The sequence below is a fragment of the Tamandua tetradactyla genome, chromosome 14 (genome assembly GCF_023851605.1).
Source record: "Tamandua tetradactyla isolate mTamTet1 chromosome 14, mTamTet1.pri, whole genome shotgun sequence".
NCBI classification, from domain to species: Eukaryota; Metazoa; Chordata; class Mammalia; order Pilosa; family Myrmecophagidae; genus Tamandua; species Tamandua tetradactyla.
This window is the reverse complement of record NC_135340.1, coordinates 74,600,087-74,626,110: the sequence shown is the minus strand read 5'-3', so window position 1 is coordinate 74,626,110 and position 26,024 is coordinate 74,600,087. Positions and strand designations below refer to the sequence as shown.

The following is a 26,024-nucleotide window of genomic DNA, read 5'->3' as shown; positions in this document are numbered from 1 at the left end:
GCCATTAAAACCAGCCTACAACCTCTCCTCTGTCTCCACCACGCCCCCAGCAGGGAGAGTCTGCCAAAGTTAAAGGTACCGCATCATCTTATGCTGGTAGGACCTGCAGTCAGACAAGTACCACATACTGGGCAGGATAAGAAAAACAGAGTCCAGAGACTTCACAGGAAAGTCTTTCAAACTTCTGGTCTCACCCTCAGGGAAAACCGACGCAGGTGACTTTTTCCTCCTGATAGGAGGCCAGTTTGGTCTGGGAAAATCTGTCTGGGGTCTATAATATCTAAGTAGACCCTCCTAAGTGTGTGTGGGGGGGAACGGCACCACACAAGCAGGGCAAGAAACAAGAAAACAAGAACTGAAAAATTCTCCTCTGTTAAACAAAACTTAAGCTAAAGGTCCAGATAAAGCTGAACGGAATGTCAAAGAACAGATAGACAACAAATTCATCCAGCAAGAAAACCCTAGATAAAAGAAGTGAAAGCAATCTCCAGAATAAACTAATTAAGGTAATTAAATGTCTAGACGCCAGCAAAAAATAACAAATCACACTAGGAAAACTGAAGATATGGCCCAGTCAAAGGAACAAACCAACAATTCAAATGATATACTGGAGCTGAAACAATTAATGCAGAATGTACAAACAGACATGGAAAACCTCATCAAAAACCAAATCAATGAATTGAGGGGGAATATAAAGAAGGCAAGGAAAGAACAAAAAGAAGAAACCGAAAATCTGAAAAAACAAATCACAGAACTTATGGGAATGAAAGACACAGTAGAAGAGATGAAAAAAACAATGGAAACCTACAATGGTAGATTTCGAGAGACAGAACATAGGATTTCTGAACTGGAGGACGGAACATCTGAAATCCGACAAGAAACAGAAACTATAGGGAAAAAAAATGGAAAAATATGAGCAGGGACTCAGGGAATTAAAAGACAATATGAAGTGCATGAATATACGTGTTATGGGTGTCCCAGAGGGAGAAGAGAAGGGAAAAGGAGGAGAAAAACTAAAGGAGGAAATTATCACTGAAAATTTCCCAACTCTTATGAAAGACTTGAAATTACAGATCCAAGAAGTACAGCGCACCCCAAAGAGAATAGATCCAAATAGACATACTCCAAGACATTTAATAATCAGAATGTCAGAGGTCAGAGAGAAAGAGAGGATCTTGAAAGCAGCAAGAGAAAAGCAATCCATCACATACAAGGGAAGCCCAATAAGACTATGTGCAGATCTCTCAGCAGAAACCATGGAGGCGAGAAGACAGTGGGATAATATATTTAAATTATTAAAAGAGAAAAACTGCCAACCAAGAATTCTATATCCAGCAAAACTGTCCTTCAAAAATGAGGGAGAAATTAAAACATTCTCAGACAAAAAATCACTGAGAGAATTTGTGACCAAGAGACCAGCTCTGCAAGAAATACTAAAGGGAACACTAGAGACAGATACAAAGACAGAAGAGAGAGGTGTCGAGAAGAGTGTAGAAAGGAAGACTATGAGTAAAGGTAAAAAGAAGGAGAATTAGATATGACATATAAAATCCAGAAGGCAAAATAGTAGAAGAAAGTACTACCCATGCAGTAATAACATTGAATGGTAGTGGATTAAACTCTCCAATCAAAAGACATAGACTGGCAGAGTGGATTAAAAAACAGGACCCATCTATATACTGTCTCTACTCAAAGGACACGAGGCCAAGGACACAAATGGACATTTACACACCAATGTTTATAGCAGCATTATTAACAATTACCAAGAGATGGAAACAGCCAAAATGTCCATGAACAGACAATTGGCTAAACAAACTGTGACATTACATAAGATGGAATATTATGCAGCTGTAAGACAGAATAAAGTTATGAAGTATGTAACAACATGAATGGACCTTAAGGATATTATGCTGAGTGTGATTAGCCAGAAACAAAAGGACAAATACTGTATGGTCTCACTGATATGAACTGACATTAGTGAATAAACTTGGAATATTTCCTTGGTAACAGAGACCATCAGGGGATAGATATAGGGTAAGATATTGGATAACCGGAGCTGAAGGGATCCAGATTGTGCAACAGGACTGAATATAAAAATTCAGAAATGGACAGCACAATATTACCTAACTGTAATACAATTATGTTAAAACACTGAATGAAGCTGCATATGAGAATGATAGAGGGAGGAGGGCTGGGGCATAAATGAAATCACAAAGAAAGATAGATGATAAAGATTGAGATGGTGTAATCTAGGAATGCCTAGAGTGTATAATGATAGTGACTAAATGTACAAATTTAAAAAATGCTTTTGCATGAGGAAGAACAAAAGAATGTCATTACTGCAGTGTGCTGAAAATAGATGGTACTTAATATTTAAAAATTTCAACTAATGTGGAAGACTAAAGCAAAAAATGTTTATTTGGTACAAATCTATACTTTGATAGGGCATCTCCTAATATAACTTATGTAGATAGTTGATTGAACACCTTAAGTACATGGAAGTTTGTGTAGGACATGAGATTTTGTTGGTTTGTCCAGGTGATGCCCTGATGAATTCCAGAGTGATTTGATCAGTGAGTGGAAAAGTATTTGCAAAGTCCCCTTTGGGGAATGGTGAGAACGGGGGAAAACCCAACTTCCCCAAGTTGAATTCTTGATATTCTCACAAGCAGTGTGGACAACCAAAGCTATAGGATGAGCCCCCAGTCTTGGGGTTTGTTCATATGAAACTTAACCCCACAGGGGATAGGTCAAGCCTACTTAAAATTAAGCCTAAAAGAAACATGGCTACGGAGACTTCCTGGAAGATGGCGGCTTAGTAAGACGTGCGGATCTTAGTTTCTTCTCCAGGACAGCTACTAGGGGAGTAGAAACGATACAGAAAGCACCCAAAGCCACAACAGAGATAAAAAAGACAGCGTACCCCATCCTGGAACGGCTGGCTGGCTGAGAGAAGCAGCTCGGGTGAGCTCGCCGAGGCGCGCGGGCCTCACCGAGCGGGGTGGCAAGCGGCCGGAGTCACTCCCTTCCCCCTTCCCGGGCCGGCTGGGAGAATTGGAGAGGCGGTCCCCTGAAACCGTGACGGCAGGCGCCCACACCACGCGCAGCCCCCCGGACCAACTGAGAGAATTGGATCGGAAACCCCCAGGCCGCGGAGAACGGTGATGGGTGGGGGAGGCCCCTTCCAAACCCGTGACTCCCGGGGAACGTGCACTCTCCCGGGCGGGCTGCTGTCACTGGCGTCCTCCCGCCACGCTTGTCGCCCCAGGCCGACTAGGAAATTCGGACGGGCTCTTTCCCGGGCTGCGGCGACCAGCAACCCTCCCTGCATTTGGACCACGGGCCGGCTCAAGCCGCTTCGGCTAGCGAACCCCCAGGACGGCGAGAGTTTTCCAAAGTTTAAGGTCCCACAGCACCTTTTACTGGTGGGACCCGCAGACAAACGTGTGCCACGAGCGCCACCTACTGGGCAGGATAAGAAAAACAGAACCCAGAGATTTCACAGGAAAATCTTCCAAACTTTTGGATCCAATACCCAGGGAAATCTGTCTAAATGCGCAGACGCCAACAGAAGATAACGGATCATGCTCAAATAATTGAAAATATGGCCCAGTCAAAGGAACAAACGAATAGTTCAAATGAGATACAGGAGCTGAGACAACTAATGCTAAATATACGAACAGAAATGGAAAACCTCTTCAAAAACGAAATCGATAAATCGAGGGAGGACATGAAGAAGACATGGGCTGAACATAAAGAAGAAACAGAAAAACTGAAAAAACAAATCACAGAACTTATGGAAGTGAAGGACAAAGCAGAAAAGATAGAAAAAACAATGGATACCTACAATGATAGATTTAAAGAGACAGAAGATAGAATTAGTGATTTGGAGGATGGAACATCTGAATTCCAAAAACAAACAGAAACTATCGGGAAAAGAATGGAAAAATTTGAACAGGGTATCAGGGAACTCAAGGACAATATGAACCGCACAAATATACGTGTTGTGGGTGTCCCAGAAGGAGAAAAGAAGGGAAAAGGAGGAGAAAAACTAATGGAAGAAATTTTCACTGAAAATTTCCCAACTCTTATGAAAGACCTAAAATTACAGATCCAAGAAGTGCAGCGTACCCCAAAGAGATTAGACCCAAATAGGCGTTCTCCAAGACACTTACTAGTTAGAATGTCAGAGGTCAAAGAGAAAGAGAGGATCTTGAAAGCAGCAAGAGAAAAACAATCCATCACATACAAGGGAAACCCAATAAGACTATGTGTAGATTTCTCAGCAGAAACCATGGAGGCTAGAAGACAGTGGGATGATATATTTAAATTACTAAAAGAGAAAAACTGCCAACCAAGACTCCTATATCCAGCAAAATTGTCCTTCAAAAAGGAGGGAGAAATTAAAACATTCTCAGACAAAAAGTCACTGAGAGAATTTGTGACCAAGAGACCAGCTCTGCAAGAAATACTAAAGGGAGCACTAGAGTCAGAACCGAAAAGAGAGGAGAGAGGTATGGAGAAGAGTGTAGAAAGAAGGAAAGTCAGATATGATATATATAATACAAAAGGCAAAATGGCAGAGGAAAATATTATCCAAACAGTAATAACACTAAATGTTAATGGACTGAATTCCCCAATCAAAAGACATAGATTGGCAGAATGGATTAAAAAACAGGATCCTTCTATATGCTGTCTACAGGAAACACATCTTAGACCCAAAGATAAACATAGGTTGAAAGTGAAAGGTTGGGAAAAGATATTTCATGCAAATAACAACCAGAAAATAGCAGGAGTGGCTATACTAATATCCAACAAGTTAGACTTCAAATGTAAAACAGTTAAAAGAGACAAAGAAGGACACTATATACTAATAAAAGGAACAATTAAACAAGAAGACATAACAATCATAAATATTTATGCACCGAACCAGAATGCCCCAAAATACGTGAGGAATACACTGCAAACACTGAAAAGGGAAATAGACACAAATACCATGATAGCTGGAGACTTCAATTCCCCACTCTCATCAATGGACAGAACATCTAGACAGAGGATCAATAAAGAAATAGAGAATCTGAATATTACTATAAAGGAGCTAGACTTAACAGACATTTATAGGACATTACATCCCACAACAGCAGGATACACCTTTTTCTCAAGTGCTCATGGATCATTCTCAAAGACAGACCATATGCTGGGTCACAAAGCAAGTCTTAACAAATTTAAAAAGACTGAAATCATACACAACACTTTCTCGGATCATAAAGGAATGAAGTTGGAAATCAATAATAGGCGGAACGCCAGAAAACTCACAAATACCTGGAGGCTCAACAACACACTCTTAAACAACGAGTGGGTCAAAGAAGAAATTGCAAGAGAAATTAGTAAATACCTCGAGGTGAATGAAAATGAAAACACAACATATCAAAACTTATGGGATGCAGCAAACACAGTGCTAAGAGGGAAATTTATTGCCCTAAATGCCTATATCAGAAAAGAAGAAAAGGCAAAAATGCAGGAATTAACTGTTCAATTGGAAGAACTGGAGAAAGAACAGCAAACTAATTCCAAAGCAAGCAAAAGGAAAGAAATAACAAAGATCAGAGCAGAAATAAATGAAATTGAAAATATGAAAACAGTAGAGAAAATCAATAAGACCAGAAGTTGGTTCTATGAGAAAATCAACAAGATTGATGGACCCTTATCAAGACTGACAAAAAGAAGAAGAGAGAGGATGCAAATAAATAAGATCAGAAATGGAAGAGGAGACATAACTACTGACCTCACAGAAATAAAGGAGGTAATAACAGGATACTATGAACAACTTTACGCTAATAAATACAACAATTTAGATGAAATGGACGGGTTCCTGGAAAGACATGAACAACCAACTTTGACTCAAGAAGACATAGATGACCTCAACAAACCAATCACAAGTAAAGAAATTGAATTAGTCATTCAAAAGCTTCCTAAAAAGAAAAGTCCAGGACCAGATGGCTTCACATGTGAATTCTACCAAACGTTCCAGAAAGAATTAGTACCAATTCTCTTCAAACTCTTCAAAAAAATCGAAGTGGAGGGAAAACTACCTAATTCATTCTATGAAGCCAACATCACCCTCATACCAAAACCAGGCAAAGATATTACAAAAAAAGAAAACTACAGACCAATCTCTCTAATGAATATAGATGCAAAAATCCTCAATAAAATTCTAGCAAATCGTATCCAACAACACATTAAAAGAATTATACATCATGACCAAGTAGGATTCATCCCAGGTATGCAAGGATGGTTCAACATAAGAAAATCAATTAATGTAATACACCATATCAACAAATCAAAGCAGAAAAATCACATGATCATCTCAATTGATGCAGAGAAGGCATTCAACAAGATTCAACATCCTTTCCTGTTGAAAACACTTCAAAAGATAGGAATACAAGGGAACTTCCTTAAAATGATAGAGGGAATATATGAAAAACCCACAGCTAATATCATCCTCAATGGGGAAAAATTGAAAACTTTCCCCCTAAGATCAGGAACAAGACAAGGATGTCCACTATCACCACTATTATTCAACATTGTGTTGGAGGTTCTAGCCAGAGCAATTAGACAAGAAAAAGAAATACAAGGCATCAAAATTGGAAAGGAAGAAGTAAAACTATCACTGTTTGCAGACGATATGATACTATACGTCGAAAACCCGGAAAAATCCACAACAAAACTACTAGAGCTAATAAATGAGTACAGCAAAGTAGCAGGTTACAAGATCAACATTCAAAAATCTGTAGCATTTCTATACACTAGTAATGAACAAGCTGAGGGGGAAATCAAGAAACGAATCCCATTTACAATTGCAACTAAAAGAATAAAATACTTAGGAATAAATTTAACTAAAGAGACAAAAAACCTATATAAAGAAAACTACAAAAAACTGCTAAAAGAAATCACAGAAGACCTAAATAGATGGAAGGGCATACCGTGTTCATGGATTGGAAGACTAAATATAGTTAAGATGTCAATCCTACCTAAATTGATTTACAGATTCAATGCAATGCCAATCAAAATCCCAACAACTTATTTTTCAGAAATAGAAAAACCAATAAGCAAATTTATCTGGAAGGGCAGGGTGCCCCGAATTGCTAAAAGCATCTTGAGGAAAAAAAACGAAGCTGGAGGTCTCGCACTGCCTGACTTTAAGGCATATTATGAAGCCACAGTGGTCAAAACAGCATGGTATTGGCATAAAGATAGATATATCGACCAATGGAATCGAATAGAGTGCTCAGATATAGACCCTCTCATCTATGGACATTTGATCTTTGATAAGGCAGTCAAGCCAACTCACCTGGGACAGAACAGTCTCTTCAATAAATGGTGCCTAGAGAACTGGATATCCATATGCAAAAGAATGAAAGAAGACCCATCTCTCACACCCTATACAAAAGTTAACTCAAAATGGATCAAAGATCTAAACATTAGGTCTAAGACCATAAAACAGTTAGAGGAAAATGTTGGGAGATATCTTATGGATCCTACAACTGGAGGCAGTTTTATGGACCTTAAACCTAAAGCAAGAGCACTGAAGAAGGAAATAAATAAATGGGAACTCCTCAAAATTAAACACTTTTGTGCATCAAAGAACTTCATCAAGAAAGTAGAAAGACAGCCTACACAATGGGAGACAATATTTGGAAATGACATACCAGATAAAGGTCTAGTATCCAGAATTTATAAAGAGATTGTTCATCTCAACAACAAAAAGACAGCCAACCCAATTACAAAATGGGAAAAAGACTTGAACAGACACCTATCAGAAGAGGAAATACAAATGGCCAAAAGGCACATGAAGAGATGCTCAATGTCCCTGGCCATTAGAGAAATGCAAATCAAAACCACAATGAGATATCATCTCACACCCACCAGAATGGCCATTATCAACAAAACAGAAAATGACAAGTGCTGGAGAGGATGCGGAGAAAGAGGCACACTTATCCACTGTTGGTGGGAATGTCAAAGGGTGCAACCACTGTGGAAGGCAGTTTGGCGGTTCCTCAAAAAGCTGAATATAGAATTGCCATACGACCCAGCAATACCATTGCTAGGTATCTACTCAAAGGACTTAAGGGCAAAGACACAAACGGACATTTGCACACCAATGTTTATAGCAGCGTTATTTACAATTGCAAAGAGATGGAAACAGCCGAAATCTCCATCAACAGAAGAGTGGCTAAACAAACTGTGGTATATACATACGATGGAATACTATGCAGCTTTAAGACAGGATAAGCTTATGAAGCATGTAATAACATGGATGGACCTAGAGAACATTATGCTGAGTGAGTCTAGCCAAAAACTAAAGGACAAATACTGTATGGTCCCACTGATGTGAACAGACATTCGAGAATAAATTTGGAATATGTCCTTGATAACAGAGTCCAGCAGGAGGTAGAAACAGGGTAAGATAATGGCCAATTGGAGTTGAAGGGATACAGACAGTGTAACAGGACTAGATACAAAAACTCAAAAATGGACAGCACAATAATACCTAATTGTAAAGTAATCATGTTAAAGCACTGAATGAAGCTGCATCTGAGCTATAGGTTTTTGTTTTGTTTTGTTTTGTTTTGTTTTGATTTTACTATTATTACTTTTATTTTTTTCTCTATATTAACATTCTATATCTTTTTCAGTTATGTTGCTAGTTCTTCTAAACCAATGCATATGTACTAAGAAATGATGATCATGCATCTATGTGATGATGTTAAGAATTAATGATTGCATATGTAGAACGGTATGATCTCTAAATGTTGGGTTAATTTCTTTTTTTTCCGTTAATTAAAAAAAAAAAAAAGAGAGAAGGGATAATTGGAACTGAAGGGATACAGACTGTACACCGGGACTGGATATAAAAACTCAGAAATGGACAGCACAATACTACCCAATTGTAATGCAATTATGTTAAAACACTGAATGAAGCTGCATGTGAGGAATAGGTTTTTTGTTTTTGTTTTGTTTTTTTTCTTTCTATTATTGTTTTAATTCTTATTCTGTTGTCTTTTTATTTCTTTTTCTAAATCGATGCAAATGTACTAAGAAATGATGAATATGCAACTATGTGATGTTATTAAGGATTACCGATTGTACATGTAGATTGGAAGGATTTCTAATTGTTTTGTTAATTCTTTTTTTAATTAATAAAAAAAAAAAATTAAGCCTAAGAGTCACCCCAAGAGAATCTCTTTTGTTGCTCAGATGTGGCCTCTGTCTCCAGCCAATACAACAAGCAAACTCACCACTCTCCCCCTGTCTACGTGGGACATGACTACCAGGGGTGTGGATCTTCCTGGCAGCGTGGGACAGAAATCCCAGAATGAGCTGAGATTCAGCATCGAGGGATTGAGAAAAACTCTAGAATGAGCTGAGACACAGCATCAAGGAATTGAGAATACCTTCTCGACCAAAAGGGGGAAGAGTGAAATGAGACAAAGTGTCAATGGCTGAGAGATTCCAAACAGAGTTGAGAGGTTATCCTGGAGGTTATTCTTATGCATTAAGTAGATATCACCTTGTTATCCAAGATGTAATGGAGAGGCTGGAGGGAACTGCCTGAAAATGTTGAGCTGTGTTCCGGTAGCCATGTTTCTTGATGATGATTGTATAATGATAAAGCTTTCACAATGTGACTGTGCGACTGTGAAAACCGTATGTCTGATGCTCCTTTTATCTACCTTATCAACAGATGAGAGGAACACATGGAATAAAAATAAATAATAGGGCGAACAAATGTTAAAATAGATTTAGTTTGAAAAGCTAGTGATCAATGAAAGGGATTAGTAAGGGGTATGACCTGTAAAATTTTTTTTTTCTGTTTGTTATATTTTTCTCTTGTCTTTTTATTTCTTTTTCTGAATTGATGCTAATGTTCTGGGAAATGATCATGATGATGAATATGCAACTATGTGATGATATTGTGAATTGCTGAGTGTATGTGTTGGGAATGTTTGTGTTTCTTGTATTTTTTTTAAATTAATAAAAAATTTAAAAAAAAACAACAATGCTCCTATATAGCTTCTGAAGGAAAATTAATATCTTCACTAATCAGAGCTGTTTTTCAAAGGAAGGTCAATAGTCCTAGAAAGATTAGCATTTGTTTGAATCAAGTATTTTTCTAAGCATTCATAGCAGGATATTCAAATTGCTAATACATAATGCTTAATATATAATACCTTATTCAAATGTCCATCTTCCCTGCTAGACTGCAAAATCTTTGAGGACAGGACTGAATAATTTATCTTTGTATCCCCAGGACCTAATTATAGAGCCAGGAACACAATTGCTCAAGGGATATCAGCTAATGTTCACATGAACACATGAACAGGTCTTTAAGTTATTATCAGCATAATGTCTGACAACTGTTTAACAAAACCACATTCATGTCTCAGTAGGAAAAGAATTCACATCACTGTCATACATATTTCTAGTAACATACACACCAGTGAATCCAAGCCTGCTCAACCACAGCAAGAAAAACTTTCACCTGTGTCAGTTCTAAATGAGAATTCTAGTCACTAGGGCAGACACTAGTACACTCTCTTTTTCTCCCTACCTCAGACTGTAAGGCTTACAGTACATTCAGTACATTAAGTACAAACTATTTCTGGCTAGACAAAATAAATCTTTTGTTCAGCTCTTCACCTCTACCATCTAAGGTTAAACCACTTTCATTCCTTGCTTGAACTACTGTCTCTATGCTTCTCAGCTTTTGCCTGTGTCCTTTTATCCATTCTTCTCAGAGCAGCCTTTTCAAAAAGATAAAGTGGATCATGTCACTTCCATGTTTAAAACTTGGCTGTCTTCCCAACAACAATTAAAATTAAATTCAAGTACCGTACCATGATCTTCATGATTCACTATGATTTGACCTTCTAAACTGAATGTAAAATGATAACTTACCTATTCAGAAAGTACCAGCAGCTGAAGAATATAAGTGAAAATTAGGGAAATTTCACAAGTATATTTATTAAGGTATAAATCTTTATTTCAAAAGATTTGGATAACTGAATTCACAGTTGAAATGAATATTTTAAACAATAAGAAGAAGACAAAACAAATTTACCTGATCTATCTGATCTTGTTGTCCTCTATATACGGTTTCAGGATCTGAAGGGGGCCGTAGATGAAATTCTGAGTCACAGAAATTTCCATCACCATCTACATTGTGTAGACTTTCCCAAACAACTTTTTCTTCAGTAAGAAATCCCTGGTCTGTTACCAACAAATATAGCTGACCCTTAATAAAGAATAACAAAAGAAAAGAGAATGTTAAATTGATTAAAACTAGTTTACAATATTGAAGAAAACTTAATGATTTATAGGTTTAAAGCATTTTAATTATTCCTACTTGTTAGATCTATACTACATGATAAATAATATGCCAAGTAGATAACTTTACCTATTCACTGAATTAAATCTACTTGGTTTTGAATATAATTTGTTATTATGACACTACAAGAAATAGGAGCTCTTTGTTAGCATGCTCAACTAATACATGACACAAACATGTATTGTAATGTTTGTAACCCTCCTCTGGAGGTGGAGGGACTTATAATCTCATTTTCCAAAAAGAAAAATACTATAAGAGTTCCTGAAAACACATCAGGTAACAAATAAATAACAGCCACAATAAATGATACCACCTGTGCTGGACTGAAATTACTATGTACTCCAGAAAGGACACGTTTTAATCCTGATCCAATCTTGTGGGGCCAGACCTTTTGATTAAGGTGGGAAACTATGACTGGATTGTTTCCATGGAGATGTGATACACTCAGTTGTGGGTGTAACCTTTTGGTTAGATTACTTCCATGGAGATGTGACACACCTAATTGTGAGTTTGGCCTTTTGATTAGATGGAGGTGTGACTCCAACCATTTAAGGTGGGTCCTGATTTGTTTACTAGACTCCTTTAAAAGGAGAAACATTTTGGAGAGACCTCAAATGTAGACACGTGGAAAGTGGATGCAAAAGAGCTGACAGAGCCAAGAGAAGACCCAGATGTCTGGAGATGCAGAAGGAAAAAGCACATGGGGAAGCTGTTTGAAAACAGAAGACAAAGACCCCAGCAGACACCACCACATGCCTTCCCAGCTGACAGAGGTGTTCTGGACCCATCAGTCTTACTTGAGTCAAGGTATCTTTCCCTGGATGCCTTAATTTGGACATTTTTATAGACTTAGAACTGTAAACTTGCAACTTAATAAATTCCCTCTATAAAAGCTGTTTCATTTCTGGTATAATGCATTCCAGCAGCTTTAACAAACTAAAATACTGCTTCTTGTTTTTTATTTTTTGTTTTGAATTACATTTCCCTCATTCCAAACAGGAACTCTGTACCTTTTGAGCTTTACCTTCCCATTCCCTATTCCCACCCTGTATCCTGGTAATCTATATTCTAAAATTTTACTCTGTGCATTTGCTTATAATAATCAGTGAGATAATACAATATTTATCCTTTTGTGTATGGCTCATTTCGCTTAATGTGATATCTTAAAACATTCATCCATGTTGTTGCACATATTAGGATTTCATGCATTGTTATAGCTGAACAATACTCCATTGTAACTATATACCATATTGTTCATCCATTCATCAGTTGATGGACACTTGGGTTACATTCATCCTTTGGCAATTGTGAATAAGGCTGCTATGAACATCAGTGTGGAAATATCTGTTTTAGTCCTTGATTTTACCCCTTTTAGGTATATATCTCATAGTGGGATTGCTAAAATGTGGTAGTTCTACACTTAGTTTTCTGAGGAATTGCCAAATTGTCTTCCATAGCACTTGCATCCTTTTACATTGCCACCAGCAGTGAATGAGTGTTCCTATTTTTCTGCATTTTCTCCAAAACATGTTATTTTTCATTTTTTAAATTGCAGCCATTTTAATGGGTATGAAATGGTATCTCATCATATTTTGATTTGCATTTCTCTGATGGCTAATAATGCTGAGCATCTGTTCATGTACATTTTGGCCAACTAGGTATTTTCTTGGGAATGATGTGTCATCAAGTCTTTTGTCAGTTTTTAAATTGGGTTGCTTGCCTTTTTGTTGTTAAGCTGAAGGAGTTCATTATATATTCTGGATATTAAACTTTTATCAAATATATGGTTTCTAAATATTTTCTCCCACTATGTACATTGTCATTTTACTTTCATGGTAAGGTCTCTGGAGATGCAAAAGTTTTAAATTTTGATGAGTTTCATTTATCTACTTTCTTCTTTTGCTGCTTGTGCTTTGGGTGTAAAGTCTTAGAAACTGTTGCCTAACACGAGGTCCCCAAGATGCTTCTCAATTTTTTCTTCTGCTTGATAGTTCTGGCCCTTATATTTAGGTCTTTCATCCATTTTGAGTTGATTTTTGTATGAGGTGTGAGATAGCAGTCTGTATTAGTTTGTTAATGCTGCTGGAAAGCAATGTACCAGAAATGGAAGGGGTTTTTTTTTTTTTGGAAAAACTTTTAAAAAGGGAATTTAATAAGGTGCAAGTTAATAGTTCTAAGGCTGTTAAAATGTCCAAATTAAGGCACAACAGGTGGTTACCTTCCCTCAAGAAAAGCTGATGCCATCCGGAACACTCCTGTCAGTTAGGAAGGCATGTAACTGGCATCTACTGGTCCCTTGCTCCTGGGCTTGGTTGCTTTTAGCCTCTGTTTCCTCACTTGGCTTCTCCAGGGCTGGCTTTCATCTCTTGGCTTCCCTTGGCTCTCTCCAGGCTCTGGTGTGCTTAGCATCTCACGGAAACATGGCAATGTCTGCTGGGCTCTGTCTTTCCAAATGTCTACATCTCATATTGGCTCTGAACTTTCCTCAAAATGTTTCCCTTTTAATGGACTCCAATAAACTAATCAAGACACCTTAAATGCACGGAGTCAAAGCTCCATCTGATCAAAGATCATACCCATAATTGAGTGGATTATATATCTATGGAAACAATCTAATCAAAGGATTCCACCTGAACAATATTGAATGAGGATTAAGAGAACATGGCTTTTCTGGGGTACATAATATTTTCAAAGTAGCACACCGTCCTTTTTTTCTTTTTTACAAGTGGAGATCCAGTTTTCCTAGCACCACGTGTTGAAGAAAGTGTTCTTTTCCAACTCAGAGGTCTTTGTCAAAAATCAGGTGGCCATAAATGTGAGGATTGACTTCTGAGCTCCCAATTTGATTCCATTGGTCTATATGCCTGTACTTGTGAGAGTACTATGCTGTTTTGATTACTGTAGCTTTGTAATTCATTTTTAGATCAGTAAATGTGAGTCTTGCAACTTCATTCTTCTTTTTCAAGATGGCTTTAGCTAGCCTCCCTTCCATATAAATTTAATGATTGGCTTTTCCAATTCTGCAAAGAAGGTTGTTGGAATTTTGATTGGGATTGCATTGAACCAATAAATTGCTTTGGGTAGGATTGACATCTTAACAATACTGCATCTTCTAACCCATGAACCTGGCATGTCCTTCTACTTATTTAGGTCCTCCTTTTTTTTTTTTTTTTTTCTTTTCAGCAATGTTTTGTAGTTTTCTATGTATAAGGCCTTTATACCTTTGCTTAGAGTTATTCCTAGATATTTGATTATTTTAGTGCTGTTGTGAGTGGAACTATTTTTTGGATTTCTTCTTCTGATTGTTCAATGCTTTGTGTATTGAAACACTACTGATTTTTGGGTGTTGATCTCGTACCCCATCACTTGAGTGGTTTTGGGCAAATTACTTTAGGTCTTTAAGCCTGTTCCCTCAGCTATGAACTAGTGATAATAATATATATATACTTCATAGTGTAGCTGTAACGATTAAATGAGATAATGAATTTAAAAGTGCTTAGCATGGTTCAATTCCTGGAGCCTGCCCATGCCCCCCCCCAAAAAAAGTGCTTAGCACGGTGCAAAGCACATAAGTACTTAATAAATATCAGGTGTTATATTTGTGACCTAAATCTGTTTCTGGATCTATTTCTTTCTTCTGCCTCATATTTAAGAGAAAAAGATGAGCTTCTTCTCCGAGCTGACAGAGGTGGAAGGTAGCTTCATCTTGGCAGCACTGTGGCGACCTCTGCTGGGGACAGCTCCCCATCCCTGGGCCTCTCTCCCCGTGCCCACGAGTCCCCACAGCTCATAGGCCTCTTGCATCTGATATCATGGGGTGAGGTGTAAGCAGGCCTGGGGAGGGTGGTTACCACTGAGGAGCCGCTATCATGATCAAGATGACAGAGGTTCTGACAACAACTGATGTTCAGAAACTGCTACACCAGCTGAATGCCTTTTTGGAACAGGAGTCTAGATGTCAGCCAAAGGTCTGCAGCTTGAGACTAATTGAGGCTGCACATGATAATGGCCTCAGAATGACTGCAAGGCTAAAGGACTTTGAAGAAAAAGATTTAAGTTTAACTTACTTCTTTGGCTTTGATACAGAGACATTTTCTCTGGCAGTGAATCTACTGGACAGGTTCCTGTCCGAAATGAAGGTTCAGCCCAAGCACCTTGGGTGTGTTTGACTGAGCTGCTTTTATTTGGCCATAAAATCAACTGAAGAGGAAAGGAATGTCCCACTGGCAACTGATTTGATCCGTATAAGCCAGTATAGGTTCATAGTTTCAGACTTGATGAGAATGGAAAAGATTGTATTAGAAAAGGTGAGTTGGAAAGTCAAAGCTACTACTGCCTTTCAATTTCTGCAACTCTTTTTTTTAATTCACTCATTCAAGAGAACATGCCATGTGGAAGGAGAAATAAGCTTAATTTTGAAAGACTAGAAGCTCAACTTAAGTAATGCCTCTGCAGTATCATATTTTCTAAAAGCAAAGCCTTCTGTGATAACATCGTCTATTACTGTGTTGGATATCCAAGCACAAAAATGTATAAAATTAACCGGAGAAGAATGTCTTCAGAAACATTCCAAGATAAATGGCAGAGATTTGATCTTCTCTCAAGAGCTTGTATCCACATTTAGCTGAATACTCATCAAACAAGTGTTCTAAATCAAATGTTCAGAAGTTGAAATGGATTGTCTCTGGGCGTACTGCACAGCAAATGCAGCATAGTTACTATAGAATCACCAGCCTTCCAACGATTCCTGAAACTGTTCCACAATCAGAGTATTACAACAATTATATCTCTTTTCTGAAGCCTTTTTCCACAACCCTGAACTATGAATTCATTAGTGCTATAAGGAATTTAAGCTGTGAAGTCTCAAAACATCACAACTAGATTAACATTGATGTTCTCAGATGTGGGAAAACTGCCTGCTTAATATTATGCTATAGCAGAATTATGTTTAGGTTTGAATTCATCTGTGAAGCCTACAAAACAGCTAACAGCAAACATAAGAAACTAATGACAAGCCTGGGAAGATAAACTGTGAATCTTCATTTCTAACACTGATCCGAATTTCTACATTGGATCAATATATTGTATTTAGGAGGTACTGAAAGTTGTAACCTATTTAATTTAAGTGCTTTTTAAATTGTGAGGAGTACATCAAAACCAAATTTCATGTACTCTTTTCAGGCATAACAGATTATTTGAGGCAGTATTAGGCTTCTTGGTACTCATAATGTTGAGTGATGAATATTCCAGAGATGTGGATTTATTATACATGGCAATTATATTTAAATTTGAGGGCATTTTATATAAAGCAAAAAAACACAGACCTGGTAAACCTGGCATATTCATTAAATTATTGTTAATAAATTTTCTAGAACACAGGTGTGCTGGTCTGGATCTGTAGTGGACCCCAGAAAAGCCATGTCCTTTGATCCTCATTCAATATTGCTGGGTGGGAGCATTTTGATTGCATGAAGATGTGACCCACCCAGTTGTGGGTGGTAACTTTCGATTAGATGATTTCCATGGAGGTGTGTCTCCACCCACTGAAGGTGGAGTTGCTTCCTGGAATCCTTTAAAAGAGGAAACATTTTGGATAGAGCCCCTTTTTGGTAGAGCCATGAGAAAGCCAGCAGACGCTGCCATATTTGCCATGTGCCCTTCCAGCTGAGAGAGAACTGTTGAACGTCGTCGGCCTTCTTGAACCAAGGTATCTTTCCCTGGATGCCTTAAATTGGATATTTCTATAGACTTGTTTTAATTGGGACATATTCTCGGCCTTAGAATTGTAAAATAGCAACTTATTAAATTCCCCGTGTTAAAAGCCATTCCATTTCTGGTATATTGCATTCCGGCAGGTAGCAGACTAGAACAGGTGATATTTATATCCATGATAAACATTTTTATATAAAATATACTGCCTCAGTCTAGTGTATTTGTTAGTAAACTAACAATGTTAGTGTCTTTTATAACAAAATAATCACTCCAAAAACTTGCTTTACCCCATCTAAGCAAATTCAGGCTTAAATTAACACTCTAGAAGTTTTTACTAAAGACTGTTTTCACAAAATCGTCATTTTCCAATTTAGAATTTAGTTTAAAAGGAAGAGTATACTTTCAGTAATGCCTATACTGTGCCAAAACAAAGTCTTCAGTGAATAGGCACCCTTAAAATAGGTAATGTAAATCAGTGAATGGAAGGTCTATGATATTAAAATCACTGTTGTTAAACAGTCACTCAGTACAGCCTGAGTCCATCCAGAATAGCTGTAACCAATTTATACTTACTTTTAACATCATGTTGTGGATAAATATTCACTGAAAAATATACCAAAGAACTACAGTAATACCTAAAAAGTCATACTAACTTTTGTAAACTATGTTTATGAATAACTTTTCAGTTTTCCCAAATGGCTGAAAGATTTCAATATTTTGAATACATCAGTGTTAATTTTGAGTTGGCAGAGGTAACCCAACAAACCACTACTATGTTTGGTACTAAAGGATGTACCTTTCAATAAAATTATTGAAATGCAAAAAAAAAAAAAGAGAGAGAGAGAGAAAGATGAATTTCTCCATTTGTACTGTGAAATCTATCACTTTCCTTAGGCCTGTTCCCATACTTCTCTCCTATCCCACTTTTAATTTATTTAAAAAAAATGACAATTTTTAAAGTATCAAATTGCTTTTGAAAGTAACAAAATTAAACGAATTTTTATTTAACTGTAATCTTTTGTGGGGAAAAAAAAAAACCCAGTATCACCTTAGTCAAGAAGGAAACAGAATGGACAAATTCATTTCTTTAAGATGGCTTTGGTATTTATCTGGAACTTTACTTTCTTACAAACTATTTTTCACTTCTAACCTCTGAACGCAAAGAAAAAAGCAAACAAACAAAAACCAACTTAAAAAACTTCGGTTTTGAATATATTCCAGAGAGATGTCAGTAATTTAAAACTAAGAGGTAGGAGAAACAGTAACGACAAGGACATAAAGGTTGCTACAGGCAAAAGGAGGATTGAGACAGTTGTGATGGGAAAAAACCAAGCTGATGTAGTTATATGAATCAAAGATCTAGAAGCTAGGTTTTCTAGAAAAGGGACAAGGAAATCAGTAGTTTAACTTAGACAAGAATAAGCAGAAGGTACTGGAGAAGAAGAATCACAAAAACAAAATTTTTACAACTCATTTTTTTTTTTTTTTACATGGGCAGGCACCGGGAATCAAACCTGGGTCTCCAGCATGGCAGGCGAAAACTCTGCCTGCTGAGCCACCGTGGCCCGCACACAACTCATTTTTATACTTTCTAATTTCCTGCCTGGATAAAAAGTGGTCTTCATTTCTAGACCTACAAGTCTAGCCAGGAAAGTATATGCTTTTAGATCCTAATCTAGTTATGTTGTTGAAAAGTACATTATCTTCCTAGAGTTGTGCACTCAGTGTAGATTTGGCAACATGATCTGTCCAGTTTAATTGTACAAAATCAGTGGAAGTACAAAGAGAAACAGTAACAAGTGAGAGCAGAAATTGGGGGTATTTGTGTTTATCGCCAAGAGACAAATAAGAGATGAATAATTTAATGAAGGATTCATGGAGAATGCTGTTACAAGTAATAACTGACAAGAACTGGACTTTATCACTTTTCTAGTAAAGGAATAAATAGCAGAGGTACTAAATATTAGCTTGTTGCACCATCAGTGGAAAACCTCATTATGTCATAGATGGGTATGTATATTTGATTATTTGTATAAGAGTGTGAGTGTCGGTGTGTGTGTGTGCACATATTTGCTGTATGCATGCCTGTGTGCACCTGTGTACAAGTGATTGTATGTACCCATTTTGTATAACTGTCAAAAATTGTTTGGCATTTAATGTGTGACTTTTGAAGTAGTGTAATGTTTATATAAAGTTTCTCATGATTCAAACATTAAAAAAAAGCAGGAAAAGAAAAAAAAATAGCAGAGGTACTTATCTCGTTTGAGAATGGTAAACCACAAAAGCTAGGAATGATAAGAGGACTTTCCAACAGCAGGAAGTTCGTATTCATGCCCAGAGTTAGTGAGATGAAAAGCTGTGCAATCAAAACCATAGTTCATATGATGTTATTTGGGAATTGTGGGGGTGATCAGTAGATAGTATATAGGAAAAAAATAGGTCAAATTGATTAACACATCTGTTGTCACCCTGGCATGGCAGAAGACCTAATAAGAAGTCCTGCCTACATTCAATGTCTAGAAAAGGAGTTAGAACTGAGATATAGTACTGGAGAACATCTTAATGGATTAGAAAGCACATATACATCCCTGTTCGTCAACCAAAAGCTTATAGCTCACACATCTCTGGAGTTCTAAGTCTTTAGATGACAAAAGATTTTCATATACAAGTTAGGACTTAATAAATTCCTAAGGAAATTGGTATAACCAGTAAAGAAACTTGAGGATGACCTTTCCTAGGTATCCTTTTCTCTTGTCAATCAAGAAGTCAAAATACGGACTTCCTTGTTGGTCTGAGTCTTGAGATAATAACACATGATATGTGTACCAGAAAGCATAAAGATCCTTTCTGAAAATCACAATAAAAATTAGCACCCACCAATAAAATAAAATTTTACAGATAACAGTTGTAGACATTTATGACTGATTTATCAGTCTATTATAGTAGCCCCTAATTATACACACCATTTATCTATAGTAGAAAAGCATTCTATTTAGATGCTAGATTTTTAGTTTTTACTGAAAGCATATCTTAAATTCTATGGGATGAACTCTGTTTATGGTGTAGATGTTCCAAAGGGTTCATAGGGGTAATAAGATGGGAAATAAAGTGATCATTTAAACATGAGAAGATAAAATAGCCCTAAACCTCAGGGTTATTCATAAGTGAAGCGTTGCAGGCATTATCAAGATCTAATGTAGTTCAAACAAGCCATATCTTGTTTGAAAAAGCAGCTTTCTATTTTTTTCTTGGTTATATCCTCATCAGATCATAGATTCTCTGGGACTTAAGTTTGTAAAGAACTACAGACACCGTAACAATAGCGAACTTAGTGGGAAAGGATAATAGTTTTAATGCTGAACAGGTTTCATAGAATAATCCTCCATCCTGTTCCTTATCAAGCAAATGAATACCAAGTTGGAGGGAACTCATTCTCTAAATTTTATTTAGTATTTATTAAGTATTCCTTTAGGACTTCCAGTTCTACACCAACAGCTAAAAAAGTATTGTATAATCTGTTGTAAATCAGCTAGTCAGTTACTGGGTCAATGTAGAGGAAAAGTGTTTCTGATCCTTGTAAATAATATATTCACTGGTACTTTGACAGGACTAGAGCAGTATCTTATCTAAAGACTCCCAAGATTGGAAAAAATTGAACAATGAAATATGGGATACAGGACTGACAACATTAAAATGAGGCACAAATAAATAGCTCAAAGGCCCATAAAATCACAGAAAACACAAAGTTTAGATCATACTACAATGAAATTAGTCCCTAGAATGAGCTGGGACTCAGCATCAAGAGACTGAGAAAACCTTCTCAACTAAAAGGAGGAAGAGTGAAATGAGACAAAATAAAGTGTCAATGGCTGAGAGATTCCAAACAGAGCTGAGAGGTTATCCTGGAGGTTATTCTTAAACATTATATAGATATCACCTTTTTAGTTAAGGTATATTGGAGAAACTGGAGGGAACCGCCTGAAAATGTAGAGGTGTGTTCCAGTAGCTATGTTTCTTGAAGATGATTGTATAATGATAAAGCTTTCACAATGTGACTGTGTGATTGTGAAAACCTTGTGTCCGATGCTCCTTTTATCTACTTTATCAACAGACGAGTAAAACATATGGATTAAAAATAAATGAATAATAGGGGGAACAAATGTTAAAATAAATTTAGTAGACTGAAATGCTGGTGATTAGTGAGGGGTAGGGGTAGGGGTTATGGTATGTATGAATTTTTTCCTGTTTTCTTTTTATTTCTTTTTCTGGATTGATGCAAATGTTCTGAGAGGTGATCGTGGTAATGAATGTACAACTATGTGATGCTATTGTGAGTTACTGTTTATATACCAAGAATGGAATGATCATATGGTAAGAATGTTTGTGATTGTATGTTGTTACGATTAAAAAAATTTTTTTTAATTAAAAAAAAATGAAGTTAGTCCACCAAACGTAATGCACAGTCCTTGATTATCCTGGTTTGAACAAACCATCCATAAAACCGTTTTGGAGACAAACAGAAAATCTGAATATGGACTGGATGTTAGATGATATCAAGAATTATAGCTAATTTTGTTGGATGCAATAACTGTACTGTGGTTTGAGAGGAAAATGTTCTTGCTCTTTAGAGATACATATTGAAGTATAAACAAAAATAGAAAAATAAGGTGAAAATGAATGTTAATGATTGATAAATGTAGGTGATGGATATAACAGGCCCATCTTACTCTCATTACTTTTCTGAAGGTTGGAATTTTTCAAAAGAAGTTTAAAAATGGTGCTACTGTTCTGGTTTGGAGGTCACTATAGTAAACACTGGCACAGCTCCTGATGACTGGCCACCAGGATAGATGATTCCATCTACCACTTCTTTAAAAAGAGGATTACCTTAGAGAAGATAGTGTTGTTTTCACTCTAAGTAATAGTTATATAAATCTGGACAGTATCTTCATGTCCACAATGAATTAAATAGATGCCACCAATTCCAAAGCACAATGGAGGGTATGGGTAGATGATACCTATTGTATATTTGGCCAACGGGAATAATATCAAGACATTTTGTGCTCAAACAGCCATAAATTCTTCTAATTCCAGTAACAACTATTTAAAGAATAGCTTAATAGATATTCCAAAGGGTTCATAGGGGTAGGAACTTTTGACACTGCCTAAATAATAAATGATGGGGGTGGTAGGCAGATACAGGCATTACTGTCTGAGAAATCTTCAAACATTATATACATATTGTGATACTGCTTCAAAAAGGATTTTTTGGAGTGTTAAAAAAAAATACAGCTGGAACAATGCAAACAGAGCTCTAAAATATTTTCAATGGTGAGGAATTAAAAAAAAAAAACAATCTGTAGAATGAATCTCAATGCTCTCCATAAAATCTAAGAAGAAATTCAAGGATAATATCTGTTGATTCAGCCAGTTCTAGTCAATGGATAGTCTGGGGGGCTAATGCAGTAGAGGAGGCAGGGACTAAGGAGAAAGTTTCTCTGGGATGATAGGTCTAACACTGCCAGAATATTTCCTTAATCCAGTAGTGCTGAGGACTCATATATAACAGCTGAGAGGTTTAATTTATTATCAGGGCTTAAAAGGATATACTTCAGTTCATAAGGTGCCAAATTTATATTAGAATGAAGAGTAGCTCTTAGCAAGAGTAAGTAGCTATATCTTGCTAGAATTAGGGACAGTGATCAAAATTTACTGGAAAGGGGCCAGGAAAACATAAAAGCCAGATTAGGAGAAATGTGGTATATAAAATATCAAGTCAAAGACCTGGCAATAAAGGAGATCATAGTCAGATTTAGAGCAGAAATATTAATTATTAGGGTAAACCAAAGATCCCGGGTAAAAGAGGTGAGAAATGAGGTAGAAAAGGGCAACCAAATCTTAGTGGTTGCCTCATTCTTCAATGACGTGCTCCTATCCTTCCACTTTGCTAGCTCAAGTATTCTGACTAAACTACTCCTTTTAGGACTGGGATCCCTACTCTACTAACTCTTTAACTTCTTCACTATCTATCGTCCCTGTTCTATCTTCTCTTCCCTCTTTATCTATTTTGATAGTCCAATGCCCTCATTTCAATTATTCGCTTGCAAATTACCTAAACTTCTTTGCTTTTCTACTCTTTGTTACTCTCACCTTAACAAAGCCTCAACCCTAGAATAACAAACTAGCTACATTCTCCATGCTTATATTCTGATGAATAAATACTCCAGAAAAATCACTGAAGTGGCACATGCATGTAATAATTACTGCCCTCAACACTGTCTTGTGATTGTTGTTAGTTTTTCTAGTCAGAGGTTGCTCCTATGCATTGCAAAGGCTATTTCAAACTTTCCTTCTTCAAATCTGGAACTGTACTTTTCCACCCCTACATAGTTTCAGTGAATGATCTTGCCTCCCACATAACAGAGAAAACTGAAAAGACTTTTCTACTTCCTGCCATTAAATCTACAAATTTACCTACAGCTATGCTCATGGCCAATTCCTTTCTTTTACAATGAAGAGGGCCCTTTTCTTATCAAAGATCAATCCCCTTCACCTATGTTTTGGATTTGAGTTTCTATCCTTTTCTCACCTTCTTAGGAGCTTTCTAATATCAAGTATCTCCTCTTCTTAATCAATCTTTCTCTCTATATATCGAATGCTTCAATATTTATACATGATCAAGTCTCATAATAAAAAACAAAAACAAAAAACCCTCTCTAGGTTCCACACCCCACTACAGCTGTGAGCCATTATGTTGGCAACCCCTCAAAGACAAGCAGTTTCAGAGTTGTCTGTTACCTGTTTCTATTTTCTGAATCCCAATAATTACTTAGCCAACTCAAATTGGGTTTCTTCTGCTGTCACCATTCTCCAAGAAATCACCAATGACACCCATGCTGCTAATGGACATACCCACCTCCTAGCAGTGTTCTCACCTTACCCATACTTTCACCAGCATTTGACAACTGCTGATGAAAGCCAACTGTCCCTTGGCTTCCAAAATATATTCTTTAGATATTTTTCTCTTATCTCTCTTTTCAGTCTCTGCCACCTCATACTCCTCTACTTGATCTTTATATGCAGGTACTCCTCAAATCTGTTCTAATCTTCCACTTTTCTTCTCATTCTAAATTATTCTTGTAGATCTCATCATCTACCCAAATTACTATCTGTACACCAAAATTATTCCAGTCTCAAAAAATTTACCCAACATTTCCACTTGGAGAAATGCCTAAGAAGCAGCTCTAACATTCCAAGGCTATTTTCATATCTTTCTTCTCCTCTCTCAGTGTCCTGTGTTTCAATAAAGAGAACCACCATTCATCCAGTTATTCATGCTCAGAACCTGGAAGTTGATCTTTGTTATTTTTCACATACTAATCATCACTGGTTGATTATATCTCCTTAATGCATTTGGAATCTGTCTACTCTCCATTCCTTTATCATCCTAGTCCAAGCCACCATAATCTCTTACATGGTCTATGGCAATAGTTTTCTAACGATGTCCCACATCCACTCTTGCCTCAAAGTCCAAAGCACCATAATGTTGCACGAGGGGCAGGGAAATACATCTCACTAATGATACACCATTTGGTCATAAAATAAGATTTCAGAAAAACTTAGAAGCAGGGAAAGGGCAGAATTCACACATTCTCTGAACTCTAAATATCTTAGAGAGAGGCATGCTTAGGCCAGATGTTCTAGGAGAGGCATTCCTTCACCAACCATTTACTGTTTTATATAGGAAAGTTAGGAATACCTTGCTGACTAGTAACAGACTCCCTGGTCAGGAACATGGCCTTAATAGAAAAGGAAGCAGGTGGAGCTCAGTTCTCATAACCACCAATGACAGTAGAGGCCCTGTTTCCTATTGGTCTACTTAACTCCTGCTGAGCCAAACAGGAAGATCGAAAAGAACCATCAGGGCTACCAGGAGACCAAGGTTTATTTCTCCTATTGACTTAAGACTTTATAAGATCTATCTCTTTAGCCTTACTTCATGCCTCTTGCTTGCAACGCTTCAGTCACATAGGCCTTTCAATTCCTTAAGAAATCAAACTCTTTCCCTCCTCAGGGACTTTGCACATGATGTTCCATCTGCTTAGTTAGCTTTTTTTTTTTTTTTTTTTTGGCTTATTGATTAACTCCTAGAAGACTCATTTTTCAGGTCTCAGTTTAAAAATAAATCTTCTTAAGGAAGTCTTTCCTGACACCCTCAATTAAGTTATAAGTCCTAAACTTATAACATACTTAGCTAAGCTCGAAGAACATAATACATGTTCAGTAGATGTATGTTAAATGAATGTTTAGTCTATACTTTAAGAGATCAGGCAAAGCAATAAACTTTAGCAATAATCATTATGGAGCAATAATTCTGAGGTAAGGCAGTGTTTGTACTTGGATTTCTGAGAAGTGTGGCTCTGGTGACTCTGGTTTCAGACACAGGACTTAGCTAAAATGAGTGAGCAAAACTCTGCTGGTTTGAAACTGTTATGAACCCTAGAAAAGGCCATGCATTTATTTATTTATTTTTTTTACATGGGTAGGCACCAGCAATCGAACCTGGGTCTCTGGCATGGCAGATGAGAACGATGCCTGATGAGCCACTGTGGCCCACACTGGCCATGCACTTTTAATCCATTCTTGTGGTATGGACCTTTTGATTAGGTTGTTTCAACTGAGATGTGACACATCCAATTCAAGGTGGCTCTTAGTCTTTTTTTGGAGTCCTTTATGAGGATAAAAGACAGAAGCTCATAGAGAAACACCCAGAGAAGCTTAGAGAAAAGCCCCTAGAGGTGCTGAGAGAGCCACTGAAATAGAAGCTAAAAGCAATGGAACTTGGGAGCAAAGGACCAGCAGATGCCAGCCATGTGCTTTCCCATGTGACACAGGTATCCCAGATGCCAGCAGCTTTTCTTCA

The 26,024-nt window shown here is 37.1% G+C and overlaps 1 protein-coding gene and 1 pseudogene across 1 annotated transcript in view; one reads left to right on the top strand and one right to left on the bottom strand.

Annotated features, from left to right (window-relative positions):
• Positions 1-26,024, bottom strand: part of MINDY2 (MINDY lysine 48 deubiquitinase 2) — a 127,133-nt gene that overhangs the window by 7,505 nt on the left and 93,604 nt on the right. The window contains exon 7 of the mRNA XM_077128035.1: positions 11,123-11,296. Within this exon, the coding sequence (XP_076984150.1) occupies positions 11,123-11,296 (174 nt within the window). The remainder of the gene's footprint in view (positions 1-11,122; positions 11,297-26,024) is intronic.
• Positions 15,169-16,520, top strand: LOC143656180 (cyclin-G1 pseudogene; annotated as a pseudogene).